We start from the raw sequence: 15155 nt of genomic DNA, 5'->3' as shown, positions 1-15155 counted from the left end.
GTGCATACTTACATTGAGAGCTGCCATATCTTTATGATATTCCTCTTCCCAGAATTTGGGAAGCTTTGAAAATATAGAATTGTCAGTCACCTGACTGCCCAACCTAATGTCCAGCCACTCAGAGAGTATATCTTTTGCTTCTTGCAATAACACCTAGAAATAAATTATAGATCTATATATAAAACACATAATTATCAGCAATGCACACTTTTTCAAGATAAAGCCTAGAGTGTTCTTTATTGTGATTAAATAATATTAATTTATTTGGGCCAGGATCCAAAGCTTGAGTGCATGTTACCAGTTTTTCCACCTGGAAACAACCTATCATACGTCTTGGAAAGCCACTCCCAAAGATTCTAGACCTTAGGGAAACAAAGCAGCATTTACACACACACTCTCTCTCTAGCACAGGGGTGGAAGTGATACCTTTTACTCTTAAAACAATAGGCAGAGTGTTTTCTCTCCAGTCTTAGTGCTGTGGTGTTTAGCAGCAATATACTGGGAAATGAATTTCCCCTGTCTGTTCTTGAATGATCCACTCCAAAGCAGGAATATGGCTCTTTAAAGCCACTCCTACCACAGCACAAGACTGGGAAGCACTGCAAATGCTGAAACAGAGTGTGTGTTTGTACACATGCACAAGTCTAATGCGCGCGTGTGTGTGTGAACAAGTGCACATGGCCTCTGCTGCCATGTGACCCTCAGAGTTGTGCCTAACCGTCAATACTTGGGCAAAAAATGTTAAGTCACTCCAATGTAACTAAATAATTATGTAACCTCACAGATATAAATGGTTTCAATGAAGCAACATCCCACCCTAAAATAGTAAATGGAGCCCAAGGATACTGTTTAATTCGCTTAAGGGCACAACAGCCCGTTCAGTACAGACCTCAGCATGTTTGCTGACTTGACCTTCAGAGTGTTTATTTTTCAGTGCACTTTCTAGAGGTTCCACAGCAGCCTTCACTGCACTCTGAATCCTTTCCAGCATCTGTTTCTTATCAGGGTCAGTGGTCTCTTGTAGCTTAGCTGCAAAAGGCTGATTTAATAAACATGAATGAAATATACATAAAACCACACTGAAGGCAACAAATAAGCACCACTTAATAAAATCATAGCCATCTTATAAAATATTCCTTAGAAGTTTTCTTGTGTTTACTTTTCAGCAAAATCTCCAGAGTAAAGCAGTAACAAATGTCTGCATGGTAGAGTTTCAAAATTGAAATGGAATGTAGACATGCTATACTGAGGAGGGTCATTACCAGGCATTTTCATGGGTAGCAAGAGGACATTCCCCTTCCAAAGACAACAAATCCCACAGCAGGAAAAACCTAGTGTTCTGGTCCCCAACATTACACAAATTTTAAAAATTAGCAAATCTTTATTTAAACATAATCCATTTTTTCCCCAGAAGAATTTGGAATCTTATAGGCAATTATAAAAAGTCACTGGAGGGTATGAAAGAATGGAAAGATTTGCTCAAATTTCATAGATATAGGACAACACTCTCAATGGCCAGGTTAAACACTTTGCATCAGCAGTTATGGAAGACAAGTTTACTGGGTTGCCTTGTCACCTGAGTGTTTGTCCTTGTGACAGCAGCTCAGTTGAAACATTAGCCCATAGCAATATAAAAATTACATACTGGCGAAATAAAAATGGGACCCTACTGATGGGAAAATAAGAACCAGAACTTATATCTGGTAAATTTCCATTTTATCTCCTCACTACATTCTCTACACTTGGGGAACACAGATGAATTTTATAATCTTCATTTTAAAAGCGGATTCCAGAAAAATATGGACGAGCTCCTTGCTGCAGCCCACTATGATGAAAGGGAGGATGAGCTCTGAGTCAAAATTGTCTCTCTTTGATTATTATTTTGTTACACTATTTTTAAAGACACCATTTGTGTGCATGCATCTTGTGCTCCCCCCTTCCAATTTTCTCTTTTTTGTTATGGTCGTATTGATGACCCTCCACTGTATTTGATGCTTATGGTTTGCAGATCAAATAAAGTAAATGTGTTTGATTGCCTGTAGGAAGAAAAGTAGCAGCAAAAAGTATTCTCAAGAAAGGTGATAAGGCTAGGACACTAAAGCTTGGTGTCTCTCTCCAAACTGGTTTTGGCAGACACTACTAAGGTGTCCACTTACATGGGGGGAGATTATGATTGGATGTGGGGGATGCCAATGAACTGAAGTTAGCCCCAGTGATGAAGCACATTTCCAGCACATTGCCAGATGAAGGCAATGGGCTGGAAACAGGAGCAGCCAAGGTATGTAAAGCTCTGGTTGTCCCTAGCAGAAGCAACACTGCTTCCAAGTGTGGACAAGTCTTTGGAGTATTGCAGGACTCTTGAGGATTTTAGCCTTGCTAGGAACAGAGTGTGGTGGTTTCATATAAAGAGCTTGCGTGTGGCCAATGATGGAACAGAGTCTGAAGAGAGGGACAAAAAGAAAAAAGAAGAAGGAACAAGCAGCTGGCTGATTCCTCCTCTGATCCAAGGTGTCGGAAGACAACTAAGCAGTCTCCTGCCTACATGAAGTATGGAAGAGAACAGTCAAGGAGCTGACCTCAGAGGCAATCTGGACATCTTCAAGTAGCTGTGCTGCTGATGGCTGCTTCTCTGTGTATTTTTCAAAGAGATAGTTTTGCCTTGCTCTTTTTATGATCTGTAACACAAAAGTTAAAAGATGTTTAGGAAGACATACTGTGTATACAATTTGAAGATTAAAATTAGAACTGGTGTTCATCTTACAGAACATTCCCTAAGTTCCAAAAAAAAAGGGGGGGGGGGAGACAAGAAGTGACACAAAGCCTTAGCCCATTCGTCCATATTTGCCCAATTATCTGGCCTCTGTATTCCTCTCCTCTCTGTCTCTCCAACCATCTTCTGAAAATTAGATGGTAAGCTTCTTGAGGTGGGGATCTGTCTTTTTGCTATGTAACTATATAAAGGCATTTTGTACATTGATGGCGCTGTATGAATTAAGAAGTAATAACCTCAAAGAGAAAGTCTTTGACTTATTGGTGGGTTAGACATTTAAATTAGAATAAAAACTAAGTTAAATAATCTCATCTGTTAGTCTCATTCCTGCAGCTAATCAAATGACAGCACTTTAGAATTACCTTGTCATCTATATCTGTGATATTCATACAGTAGAAGACATCATATTTGAAATAGTCTTTCAAAACTCTTCTCAGGATATCAAATGAGATGTATGATCTACAATAATTCAAAAGACAAATTGATTTTGCAACCTCAGGAGCATTTACATGCGCCCACTATATTCATGAAGCATCACATTATATTTTTGCTTTTGAAAAGTAATGAACTGTTTTCCTAAAATAAATTATTCACTGCATACAAAATTAATATGTGGTGAAGAAAGGCGACACATAGCAGTCCTGGCTTCCAGCTTGCAGTGTCCTGCTACCCACAATTCATTTAGATATTTGAACAAATCATTTAGAGCTTTCCTTTAAAAACCCAAATCATTTGGCATTCATTTTTATGTTATTTCAAAGCAATGCCATTACATCTGCATTTATATCATAAAGTGGTATAAGAAGTTCTTGTGAGAAACTAGAAAGGACCAAACTAGATGTGATGAAGAAAATTGTGATCAGGATCTCTGAAATTGTGGGGCCTGGAGTGGGGGAAAATTTGATTAGGACTTCTGCACTGAGGTGGGGGATGAGGAGGTTAAAACATACGTCCATGTCTTTGCTCTCTGCCATTAGTCAAACAGCAGCTTTAGGGCAATTTCAGTTGGGGGAAAAGCACAGGATGAAAGGTTTAGACACTTCCTCCTCCAGAACCATGGCCCTGATCATCACCATAGACAGCTATTCACTTTAAACAGACAAGAGACATCCTTGTTATCGATGTCCAACAGCATTAATTGGTGCCAATATGTCAAAAAGAAGATTATTCATAAACTTTGGGTTTTTTAGAGATTTTATAAAGATGGCAGTATTATGTAACAAATTCATTTACAGCTTTGCTCTTCAGCTGCCCAAGGCACTTGCTACTCAGACATGGCCATACCTTGCATGCCCCATGTGGGAGGCATCATACACTGTCGGACCACAGCAATACCATTTCACCCTGTTGCCATCTTGGGGCTGAAACACATCCTTAGGAGGAAAAGGAGACATAGTAATTAGAAGAACCCAAATTTGTACAGGCAGAGTCTTACAGGAAAAGCAGTTCAGCAACCATGAGCAATGCTACTAACTCCACTATGCAAAAGACAGCACATGGAAAAGCCAAATTCAAAAATGTACCTTATTGCGAGTGAGACTGTTGTATAGGCAGAGCTTGGGTAATGTTGTTCCTTGGGGTGGAGACCAGGGAGGCTGAGTACGCTTGTTTTTACCTATAAAGGATTTTAAAATTCAGTATTAATTTTCCAAGAGAAACAAATCTGGAAAGGGGATTCTGAGCTTCTTTGCTATAAATGCTTCTTTGCTATAAAAGTCAATGTCATTAGCTCAGAAGGAACACTGGAATAATAGCCAGTTTGAAAAACAACACCACGTTTTTGATGCAGAGTACATTATGACATTCTTTATGCCACTTTTCTTTCTTTCAGGAAGTGACAGCAATTCTCAGGGCTCTGATTCAGTGCACTTACTTCCACAGGAACTCCTGTTTCAGCAAAATGTGAAAACATCCTCCTCACCTCCCAAAAATCACATGCACATGCTGTTCTTGAAACTTTTAGGGAGTCTAAAAAAGAGTGATAAGCTCCTACACTGAGAAGAAACTGAACTGCTTTAGGGCAGAGCAAAAAACTTCTGGAATATAGTCACCAAGCTATGAAGTTGACATAAAACTCCCAGATATCTAGAAAAAGTGGGCAGGATTCAGCTAATGAGTCCCCTCAGTGGAAGCCTGTGCAAGGACGTCCACTTAAATGGGTCTCATTCCACACCGCACCCTGCTCCCACACCCCATGAAATTGGGTCAGCTGCAGCACACAGCAAAGTGGGGTGGGAATAATTCCATTTGGCAATCTGAAATGCTTGCAAGGCCTTGAATTCCTCCCTGAATAGCATGAACAATGCATATATACCCCCACACCACCTCTTCTACATGATTTTATATTTGTGATCCTATGCATGTTATCTCAGGAATATGTCCCAGTAAGAATCCACAGAATTGTAGCCTTAATTAAGTTCTTTCCTAGAGTGTTCCAGAATCAACACTTTGACTATGTGAATGTCTCTTTGCATTGCATCTGCAAAAAGTATATGTGCTATACTTAAAACAGGAAAACTTCAACAAGGCAGTTTCATGAAGAAAACATATGATTCAGAATGCATCAATAAGTTTGATGTAAGCACACAGAATAATACCTTAATCAGCATTGGAGGGGGGGTCACATGTATGTATGGCATACAAGTAGTAAATAATTTCCCCACTTGGTTTCATTTTATCTGCAATTCCCTCTGCCCTGCCTCAATCATGTATGAAGTGGGCAATAGGGGAATCCCATTTAAAGAAGAAAAGGGGTGTGCAAGTGAAAAGAGCTGAACCCTCTCCCTCCTATAGCTTATGTCAGTAATGAGCAGATGGTAGATAGTGATTTACTGGTAGAACACTGGGTAATTTGCAATAGGATGACAATAATTTGTAATTGCCAGTTATTTCCATTTGGAAACCAGAAAAACATGTCTTTCTCGCTTAAATAAGGCTTCACTATGACATAAGCAGTGGAAATAATTGATTTAAGGTTGAGTTTAAAGAACATACACAAAGCAATTTAATTCTGTCCTTTTGGTTGCTTTTTAAACACACACACAGAGAATTAATTATGGCCACCAAGGAGGTTAATTTCTAAAAGATTAAACCAGCACACAGAATCAAAACTTGCTCCAGAAGACTCCAGATAAGAAGGCTGAAAGAAGAATGCATAAACCACAATATGATAACCTTAACCACAAAAGAAAAACATACAAAAATCTACCCAAACTATTCATTCAGGCAAATCAAATAATCAAATATTCCTGCCAGAAACAACAGCTATCATTCTAATCACTTCCACTTTGTTCACCATTGTGTGACACACCTTGAAAATGAAACCAAATAAAACCAATAGTAGTTCCTATCTTCTGCTTAAAGGTTTAAAACATTTATTTTATCTTGGTTTGTTGCATTTTTATTTTTAGTTTCAAGTACAATTCTTATCTGCACTTCTAAACACCACACCGATCTCTTCTGTTTCCAGACTCTACCTACGGAGCTTCAAGTGCTAATAAAATGCACTACCACCTCAACAAAAGTATGAAGACGCTTGCTCAGTGAGGTTTTCATAGTACTCCCAGTTCACCCTCTGGTGTCCCCGGAGAAAAATGCCAACATTCCACTAAACAGATTGAAAAGGTACAGTCTTGACAATGACCATCTGAGTATATTCTGAGGGAAACAATGTGTTTGAAATACACCTGGATAAGTCTTCCATACCACAGAGCTCAACTGAACACCTGAGGGAATATAAGGAAGATATAATTGGCAGGGTTTTCTGGGAGGTATGAAAGCAGCCACTAACAATACTCATTATAGGTACTTGAATATTCGTGTTTGTCATTGTAGAGAAAACTCGCACATAATGTAACAAAGTCTCTTTTCCTTTCCTGTTCTCTGACACTATTAGAGCACTGCAAGGATTCAACCAATGGCTTCAAGTTACAAGAAACAAGATTCTGACTAAACACCAGGAAGAGCTTTCTGGCAGTTAAGAGCTGTTCCGACAGTGGAATGGGCTCTCTCCTTCATTTGAGATTTTTAAGCAGAGGTTGGATGGTCATCTATCATGGATGCTTTAGTTGAGGTTCCTGCATTGCAGGGTGTTGGACTAGATAACTCTTGGGGTCCCTTCCAAATCTAAAATTCAATGATAAGAATGGTGAAAACTGTGGCCTGCCAAGATGTTGTTGGACTATAAATCTCATCAACCCTGGCCACCATGGCCAATGGTGAGGGATAACGGGAGTTGATGTTCAATAATAAGGTTGCAGGTTTCTGATCTAGGGTCCTTGGAGGGCAATCTGTGGCCAACTGAGGCACACACCAGCACTAAAAACAAGACTGCAGATGCCATTTTGAACATGTGTTTGCAATAAGGAGAAAATCTTAACTTTAGCCTCTGACAATTCATGTCCATAGATGAACTTAAGTGACTGCCCCTGTGGTCTGTGTGTGTGGTTTGGGAGCTGCACAGCCAGGGGAAAAACAATGCTATCCAGGGTTGTAAAGACTGCAGAGAGAATAATTGGGTGCACTCTTCCCACCTTAGATCAAATCTATGCTGCCAGGTGCCATAAGAAAGTGGCAGAGATAGCGCAGGATAGTACGCACTCCGGAAATTATCTCTTTCAGCTTCTGCCTTCTGGAAGAAGGTATAGGGTTATAAAGGCCAGGACTAGCCACCTGAGAAACAGTTTCTACGCAAATGCAATTCTGGTTCTAATTCTGCAGCATAAGGGGTCTCTATGGTATAGTGTATTTTAAAATGGGGTTTCAGAGTTTTGGGGTTTTTTGTAATGTTTTATGTAGTTTTTCAGTTTCATTGTTCTGCATGGGACGATGACAATACAGATATTGTATATATCGTATTGTATATATCGTATATTTGTGTCAAATAAGCGGTTTTACCAGTTGCATTTGATGTACACTTTGGTAAAAGCTGCCTGTTCAGTCAAAGCTGATTAACAAAATCCATCTTTTAGTATGGCAGCACCTAGACCAGCATATTTGTTCCAGCAAGACTGAGACTGGGAGGGTGCAGTGTGATCCATGAAATTCACAAAGTAACTTTGGGCTGGTCACACCTTCTTAGTCTAACCTACGTCACAAGGCTGTTGTAAGAATTAAACAGAGGGGAGGAGAGAACCTTGTACACCACCCTGAACTCATTGGCAGAAAAAAAGGATATAAATGTAATAAATAATATTTTAAATAAGAAAGAAACAGAGCCTGATTATTTGCTCTAATGACCCAGAAGTCTATGGCTATCAAATGTAGGAGCTTTTAAAAAATAAATAAAATCACAGAATAATCTTGGATAGGAAGTTCTTTTCCATATATATGTATATTTTAAGACAGCCATTAGCTCGCTGCCCACTAGCCCCTGCCATTACTCACTTGTTTGGAGTTTACAGGAGTCATGCTTTCCTCTGCTGCCATCATAAATTGCTTCTATGTGCCTGTACCAACGAACCACATGGAAATGCTGGTCCACAGGCGGGCCCGAAAGCTGCCTGAAAGCTTCCACATCTGCATGTGAAAATGTGAACCCCTGGATATAGCTACGAGTGCTGAGGTACTCATTCAGAGCCTTCAACCTGGCTTCCTCTTCACTAATGCTCAGAATACAATTGTAGTCAGAAGCTGTAAAGACAGAGGCAGATGACAAGCAGTCAGATCCCATGCTTTAAAAGCACCCAGTAATAAAGCATCCCTCACAGCCCAGATGGGGAGGGTAGCTAGGCACATTAAGGGGTTAATGGTGCAGTAGCAGCCAGGCCACATTGCACCAAATAAGTAGCCCAAATAGGGGAAATAAGACAAGTAAAAAAAAAAGCATTCTATGCAGAGAAAGAAAAAGCAGTAAACATGATAAAGGAAGGAGGATTTTAGTCTTGTAAACAGTTGCTAACAGAGTACCCTGCGGGTTCTACATTGCCTGCAGGCAACCAAGCAGGGAAATATATATGGATCACAAATATGCATGGGCTGGTGGGCTCAAAACTTTGTATACAGCAAGGTAAAAAGTAATAATAGGGTGGTTCATAAAGGCTTGTTTCAATATACACTATAAAGCCATGTTTTCTCAATTGTCAGATTACAGGAAATCCTAATTTAACTCTCAAATATACAGATATCACTACTCCAGAGTTGGAACAGGAGAACTGAGCATTGTAGGCAAAGAAAAGTCCAGGCTGAGGCTCAGAAGAGGCTGCATCACCATCTGGCTGAAGATCCCACTCAGGAAATAATTTTCATATTGTTGAGCAACTTAAGGGAGAACTGCTCCACCTTTTGGTGAAATATACAATTGGAAAGTACATGCAGTTGTTGGGAATTGTAATGCACTTATGCCATTAATGTCTTTAACCACTTGCTTTGTTACCACTGGTAATCAGGCATTCCACATAAACAAAAGCATGGAATTCCTGCCAGGCAAGTGACTGGGCTGTCCAAGCAGGGACAGAAGGTTGTACATTGACAGCCCAAATAGCTTCCATACTTGTTGCAGAAGAAGCCACTTTCACAATATGAAAACTGATTGGGTGCGGAAACCAGAAAGCTTTGCCTTCCCAATCAGCTTTGGTACTGGCCACGTAAGAAGCAGGGGCAGAGCACTTTGTTTCACCAGCTTAAGAGCAAACTGGGCTAACAAAGCGGAATATTCTAGCCCTCCCCTTCTTTGACAGTGTGGTCAAACACCTCCTGCATTGACTCCAGTAGTGCCTCCTGTTTTCATTTGCCCACACTGCCCCCTGGGGAGATAAAGATGGGGGTTGCGGCTAAAGCCCAGATCAGGAGGTGCATCCCTGCAACAAAGCACACCAATACATGTTAAAATGGGGAAAGGCGAACCAGAATCCTCTTCCTATTAAGGAGGGAAGAAAAACAGAGCAACCAGTGGGGCAGGGGAGGAGGAGAAATGGGGGAGTTAAATGCTTCTTTATTAGCCAGTTTTTTCACTCATAGGTGGCTCCTCTGATAAGTAAAAAGCAGGTAGGTAAATTTTTTGGCTGTGTAGTTAACACCCCAGCAGTTGACTTACAAGGCTGACTTACAAGTAGGTGTTCCCATGTTAAAATCTGATTGTATATCAGATTACATTCCACTCCTGCCACCTAATAAACAATAGAGATGAAGGAAGCAGCTACGCAAACCCTTAGGAATTCAATTTCACCATTATTTCTGGCTAGGTGGAAAGAAAAGAGCAGTGTCTCTTGCTACAATTTCTATTGTCAGCCTGGGCCCCAAGGCAAACTTCTAGGCACAGAATGAAGCCCAGTGCTTTTAATACACTGGCTCAGCTGTTTATACTTTAAAACAAACTATGTGGCTAGTGAAAGCAACCAGGATATACATCCTGGTAAAACAATGTAGGCAATATTAGACAATCACAAATTATTTTTCATGTTAATGTGTGCCAACCAACTGGGCTGGTGGTGAGGGGATAAGAAACTGAAGAGAGAACTTAAAAGGTTAACAAAAAGTCAATGCCTGTGGTACAGTAGCAAGACAGACCATGCAGAAAATAATGCAGGTTTTACTGCAACTTCAACACACGTATTTGACTAATGTTACAGACCCAGTAATGAAAACATCCTCTGTCAAATAAATGCACTGTGTGTACAATTAAAATGTATCATATCTCAACAGTGTGTTTCAGTCATTCCAAATGAACAGTAAGCCTAAGCAGCAATTCAAGCAACAGGCCCTGGAAGTAAGAAAAATTGAGGATAATGATGAAGTCCGAGTCCCACAAAATCATGAACAAGAGGACATAAGATTGATACAACCTTTGCTTGCTATATGTTGGCTTGTCCTCTAGGTTAGCTTTCTTTGATTTGGTGCCCTTAAGATGTTTTGGGCTACAACTCCCATTGTCTCAGACCAATCATTTGCCATGATAGCTTGAGTTGATGGGAGCTGCAGTCCAAAACACATCCAACTGGACATTAGGGTTCCAGGATCAGATGCAAAATGGCAGAATTAGAATTTCAGCCTCACAAAAAATGAAGCAGCTGATGTCCCACTGAAATAACACAGACCATATCAAATGAAGGAGGTTGGGGTGGGGCAGACACCGGCATCTGATTAACATTATACCATTATAATCTCTCTGAGGCATAGTCATTGTTGATTTCCTCAGTCTGAAGCTTGGGTTGCTATTAGACAGAGGAAGGCCACAAGAAGAGGTGTAGGTGACCCACAGGCCATAGGTCGGCTAATGTTAGCTTCTTAAATCACCCCCAAACCATTCCTGTTTAATCATACACTCAGCAAACAGTTTAAATATAATTTGTATGCTTAAAGCTTGTAAACATTATACACACAGATACATATTTGAGGTCAGCCATATAAGCTATTAATTTATTCTGGCTAAGTATCACTTACTTGCTAGCTATTTAGTTACTGTCATTACTTGCATTCTTCCTCAAACATACATTTGGAAACAAAGCAATGATGACAAACAGAAACAGACTTTCTTTCCATTCACTGTGATCCTGATCCGGATTAGGGTCAGAAAGCTACTGTTTGTTTCGGGGTGGGGGTGCATTAAGGAAGTGGCTGGAGAAAGCATGCTTAAAATAATGTGTAGCTTGACCCTTGGACTCCTGGGCTGCAGTCTCACTTGCCCCTGCTCAAAAGTCAAACTGTGCATCTCTGAACAATATACAAATTTCCTCTCTGGACATTTTCCACACAACTGAATAATCCAAGCATGCCTCAACTGCATGTTAGCATCTGCACAATGATTTGGCAAGCTCTTTTACACTGTCAGTAGCAGAACAGCATTGGGTGGGGTTCAACTAAGTGTTTCTCAAACTTGGCTCCCTAGCTGTTGTTGGACTACAATTCCCACCATCCCTGACCACTGGTCTTGCTAGTTACAGACGATGGGAGTTTAGTCCTACAACAGCTGGGCTCCCAAGTTTGAGAAATGCTCAACTAAGTTGTTGCATGCGCAGAACAAGGCCCTCTTGTGCAACAGGACTTCCCCTGCTCCTCCTGTGCCCCCCACAATTTGCCCTGGGGTTTGAGGGAACATGCTCTGGGGTTTGAGGGGGAGCTCAGTGGAAGGGAAAGTGCATACCCCACTTAGCACCATGTTGAATTCAGTGTTAGAAATACCAGGTGCAATTTGCTACCGGTGTGGGTCCAATTGTGACTACGTGGCTATTTCTGGGCACCAGGTTGTCAACCACGGTTTAAAAACCTCTGCCTCAGTCCATCATTAATATTATTTCCCTTTCTACTGTGTGTTTTTCTCCTTATTGCACTGGGACAAGTGAATTGTTGTAAGAGCAAGCTACAGTCAAGCAATGTAACATAGAATCACAGAACTGCAGGACTGCAAAGGACCCCAAGGGTAATCTAGTCATGATCATAATAAATATGTAGTTAAAAACAGTAACTCCCTCATGACAACTGCCTGAAATATAAGTGATCTAGGATACAAAGCTTGCAGGTTTTTACATACATGCTCTGGAATGCAAACTGATCGCCCTTTTCTTTTTAAATTAATGGTTCTGCACATTTACCTCAAAGACTTAATTATGTGTTTAAATGGAAATGCTAAGAACACTGCATGCTACTCAATTGAGTCATAAGAGTATACTCACTGAAACCAATTTTCTTGAGTAACACTGCCATTATTTCAAGGGATCTACTCTGTGTATGACTATCCTTGAATATTATCTATATGTGGACTTTGATTATCCAAGAAAAATATAAGAGGAAATCAGTATTGTATATTTTATCATAGCACGTGGAGTCTGACAGGGCACTGATGTGGCATGGTATCTAGATTTCAGGGCCTAGGCAGAACCAATGTCAGAGACTAGTCTGAAAGCAATTCCTATTTTTAAAATATGATCAATTGTTTTCTTTAAACAAACGTCTAACCAACCCTAGTTTAAATGGAAGCAAACAGGGATGATTCCATCAAGGTAAGCGAAGCAGTCTTCATTAGATAAAGGTCGAGACAGACTGAATTCCTATACACATATCTAGAAATAAGTCCCATTAGGACATATGTCTGAGTAGCCTTACAAGGGATTGCACTGTCAATTAGAAAGTTATAATGACCTTATTTTTGGAAACTGATATGTATCCAAAGGCCTGAGGGCTAATAAGCTTTTATATAACACTATTAGTGGAGCTGCTTGATGTTTGCAAGGTATTTGGCTTACCTTCACATGAACTAAACAAAGTACTAGTATTATCAAAATAGAAATAGTACTGAAGACATTTCCTGGCACCCTATGTGGAAGTAAACATTTGTATTCAGTAACAGCCCAGGTTAATAACAGGGCATCTGGTGACCTAAGCAAGACCAGATGACCACATGATAACACCAGAAATGCTTTGGAATAATCAATAGTGTGTGCTCTGTTCAAGCCATGGTCCTCAATGCAGTCAAATACTAATAGCTGCCAAAACACAATCACTTAGGGCTAATTCACAATACCCTTTTGGTAAAGCTTTAATCTGGATGGAGACTATCCATGCAACAGCTGGCATGCATGAAGCAGTCATGTGATGGAGTCAGCTCAATCCACATTGCCATGGTGTCTCTCAGTCTGCTTTCAGCAGCATTGCATCTGAATAGCATGCACTACAGCAGCTGCACAATCAAATGGGCAAGATCCAAGACAAATTCACAACATGTCAAACGGCTCATCTACACTAGCCTTAAATATTATTTACCTTACACCTTCTCATGCAAAGAAAAGTGTATGGTAAATGTTCTCCTTATGTTCTCACAGCATTTCCTAACTAATGGACACAGTGTTTTACAATCACTACATTAATCAACATACAAAGCCATGTTTGGAGTACCATGTACAGTTTCGGTCATCCCATCTCTAAAAAAGGAGCACAGCACTGGAAAAGGTACTTCCAAGAAATCTAAATTAAAATATCAGAGTGCAGGAACATCACTCCCTTTACTGAAAATTTAAATCTGGCGCGGGAGGGGGGGAGTGAGCTAAGTTGCTGGGGTGGCAGGAAGAGGCACAAGGAAGGCATGATAGAGTTCAGAAAGATATGAGGCAAATGAATAGAGTAGAACTCAGGGTAACAGCCAATGAAAACGACTGGCAGTAGATTCAGAACTAACAAAAGGAAATACTACTGTAAACCACCCTGCAATCCTGGGATGAAGAGCAGTACATAAATTTAATAAATAATAATGATGTTTCTTATGACACCTGTCACTCTGTGTTTGCAATTCACTGCCCCAGCATTCAGTGATGCTCGCTGGCTTGGTCCCTCAGACCTTTTAATGTCAGGCACAGCAGCTACATGGAACCTCCTGGTGCAGGCGCAGTACTCATCCGAATCCCATCCACCGCGCACTCCCCAGTGGCTCTCTGGCGAGCCCCTTGAGGGACCAGGACGCTGGGTCTGCCGTTGGAACCAGAGGGGCTCCTACAAATGCCCCCGGGACGTAGGTTGCGAAGACGACCAACTCCATTTCACGAAAGGGAAACCTCACCTGGCTGAAAGTCGCCTGCTTAGGGAAGCCGGTGGCTCCCGGGAATCGAAACTGGCTCGTCGGTGAGTCACATCGGAGAGGATTCCACGACAACCAAAAGCGTCGTGGGCCGCCCATTGTCGGTCGCAAGAGACCCAGCGGGGCAGCGCCACGACAGCCCTGGGCAGGTGGTCCATTGGTGGACCCCATGAGGGAAAGCCCCGCAGGTGCCCCATATGGCGCCTCAGCAGATACTGCACAGCTAAAACCACCCCACTGTGGCTCCACACTCCCTCCCCTCTGCTCCAGGGGACGCGGCCCTCGCCCCGGCGCGCCTCCTTATTCCCAGCCCTCGCTCAGCACCCAAGAAACGCAAAGCTCACCGGCTGCCGACGCCGCCATCCCGCTCCTTCTCAGCCGCTCGCCTGACGCCGACACCGCTCTGCCAGCACAGGCTGATGCAACCCACGGCGCGTCCGGAAGCGCAGCTCCGCCTCCAGGCGCTGCTTCCGGTGAGCGCGGGCGTTGCGTGACCAGGCAACGCAGGGACGCTTCTCCGGCCCAGATGCGGATCATGTGACCGCCGTCCTTGACTGATTGACGCGCATGCGCTCTAGTTGTTCCTTGTTTACCGCTGGACAGACTTCACCTGGATCAGGCCGGTGGCTCACCTAGGCTAGTTTCCTAGCAGCACGGCTTCCTCTCAACTGCGGAGGCAGAGCGTAGGCATCGTGGGCAGTAGCCACTGATAGCCCTCTCCTCCATCATGTCCTCAATCCTCTTTTAAAGCCCCCCCGTGGGAAAGTGGTGCTCCTTCTAAAAAATTGACAGCAGCTGAGTCGTTTAAGGGGGGAACTATTGGGGGGGACCATTATAGGAGTGCTTTTTAAAATATACTTCGTCCAATGTCTTTCATTTCAT

The 15155-nt window shown here is 41.8% G+C and overlaps 1 protein-coding gene across 2 annotated transcripts in view; it reads right to left on the bottom strand.

Moving 5' to 3' along the window:
- CARS1 (cysteinyl-tRNA synthetase 1) overlaps window positions 1-14731 on the bottom strand; it is a 33494-nt gene extending 18763 nt beyond the window's left edge. The window contains exons 1-8 of one of the 2 annotated variants that reach the window (XM_028733418.2): window positions 14618-14724; window positions 8156-8401; window positions 4294-4385; window positions 4055-4143; window positions 3133-3229; window positions 2577-2675; window positions 890-1039; window positions 13-153 (exon numbers count right to left, since the gene is read on the bottom strand). In XM_028733418.2, coding sequence (XP_028589251.2) covers window positions 13-153; window positions 890-1039; window positions 2577-2675; window positions 3133-3229; window positions 4055-4143; window positions 4294-4385; window positions 8156-8401; window positions 14618-14636 — 933 coding nt within the window. In that variant the 5' untranslated portion in view covers window positions 14637-14724. Of the gene's footprint in view, window positions 1-12; window positions 154-889; window positions 1040-2576; window positions 2676-3132; window positions 3230-4054; window positions 4144-4293; window positions 4386-8155; window positions 8402-14617 lie in introns of both variants that reach the window. The other variant, XM_028733428.2, reaches the window with a different exon arrangement.
- Between the last annotated feature and the right edge of the window lie 424 nt (window positions 14732-15155).

Source organism: Podarcis muralis, chromosome 1 (assembly GCF_964188315.1).
Source record: "Podarcis muralis chromosome 1, rPodMur119.hap1.1, whole genome shotgun sequence".
Classification (NCBI taxonomy): domain Eukaryota; kingdom Metazoa; phylum Chordata; class Lepidosauria; order Squamata; family Lacertidae; genus Podarcis; species Podarcis muralis.
Note: the sequence above shows the minus strand (reverse complement) of the source record. Positions and strands in the feature narration are given on the sequence as shown.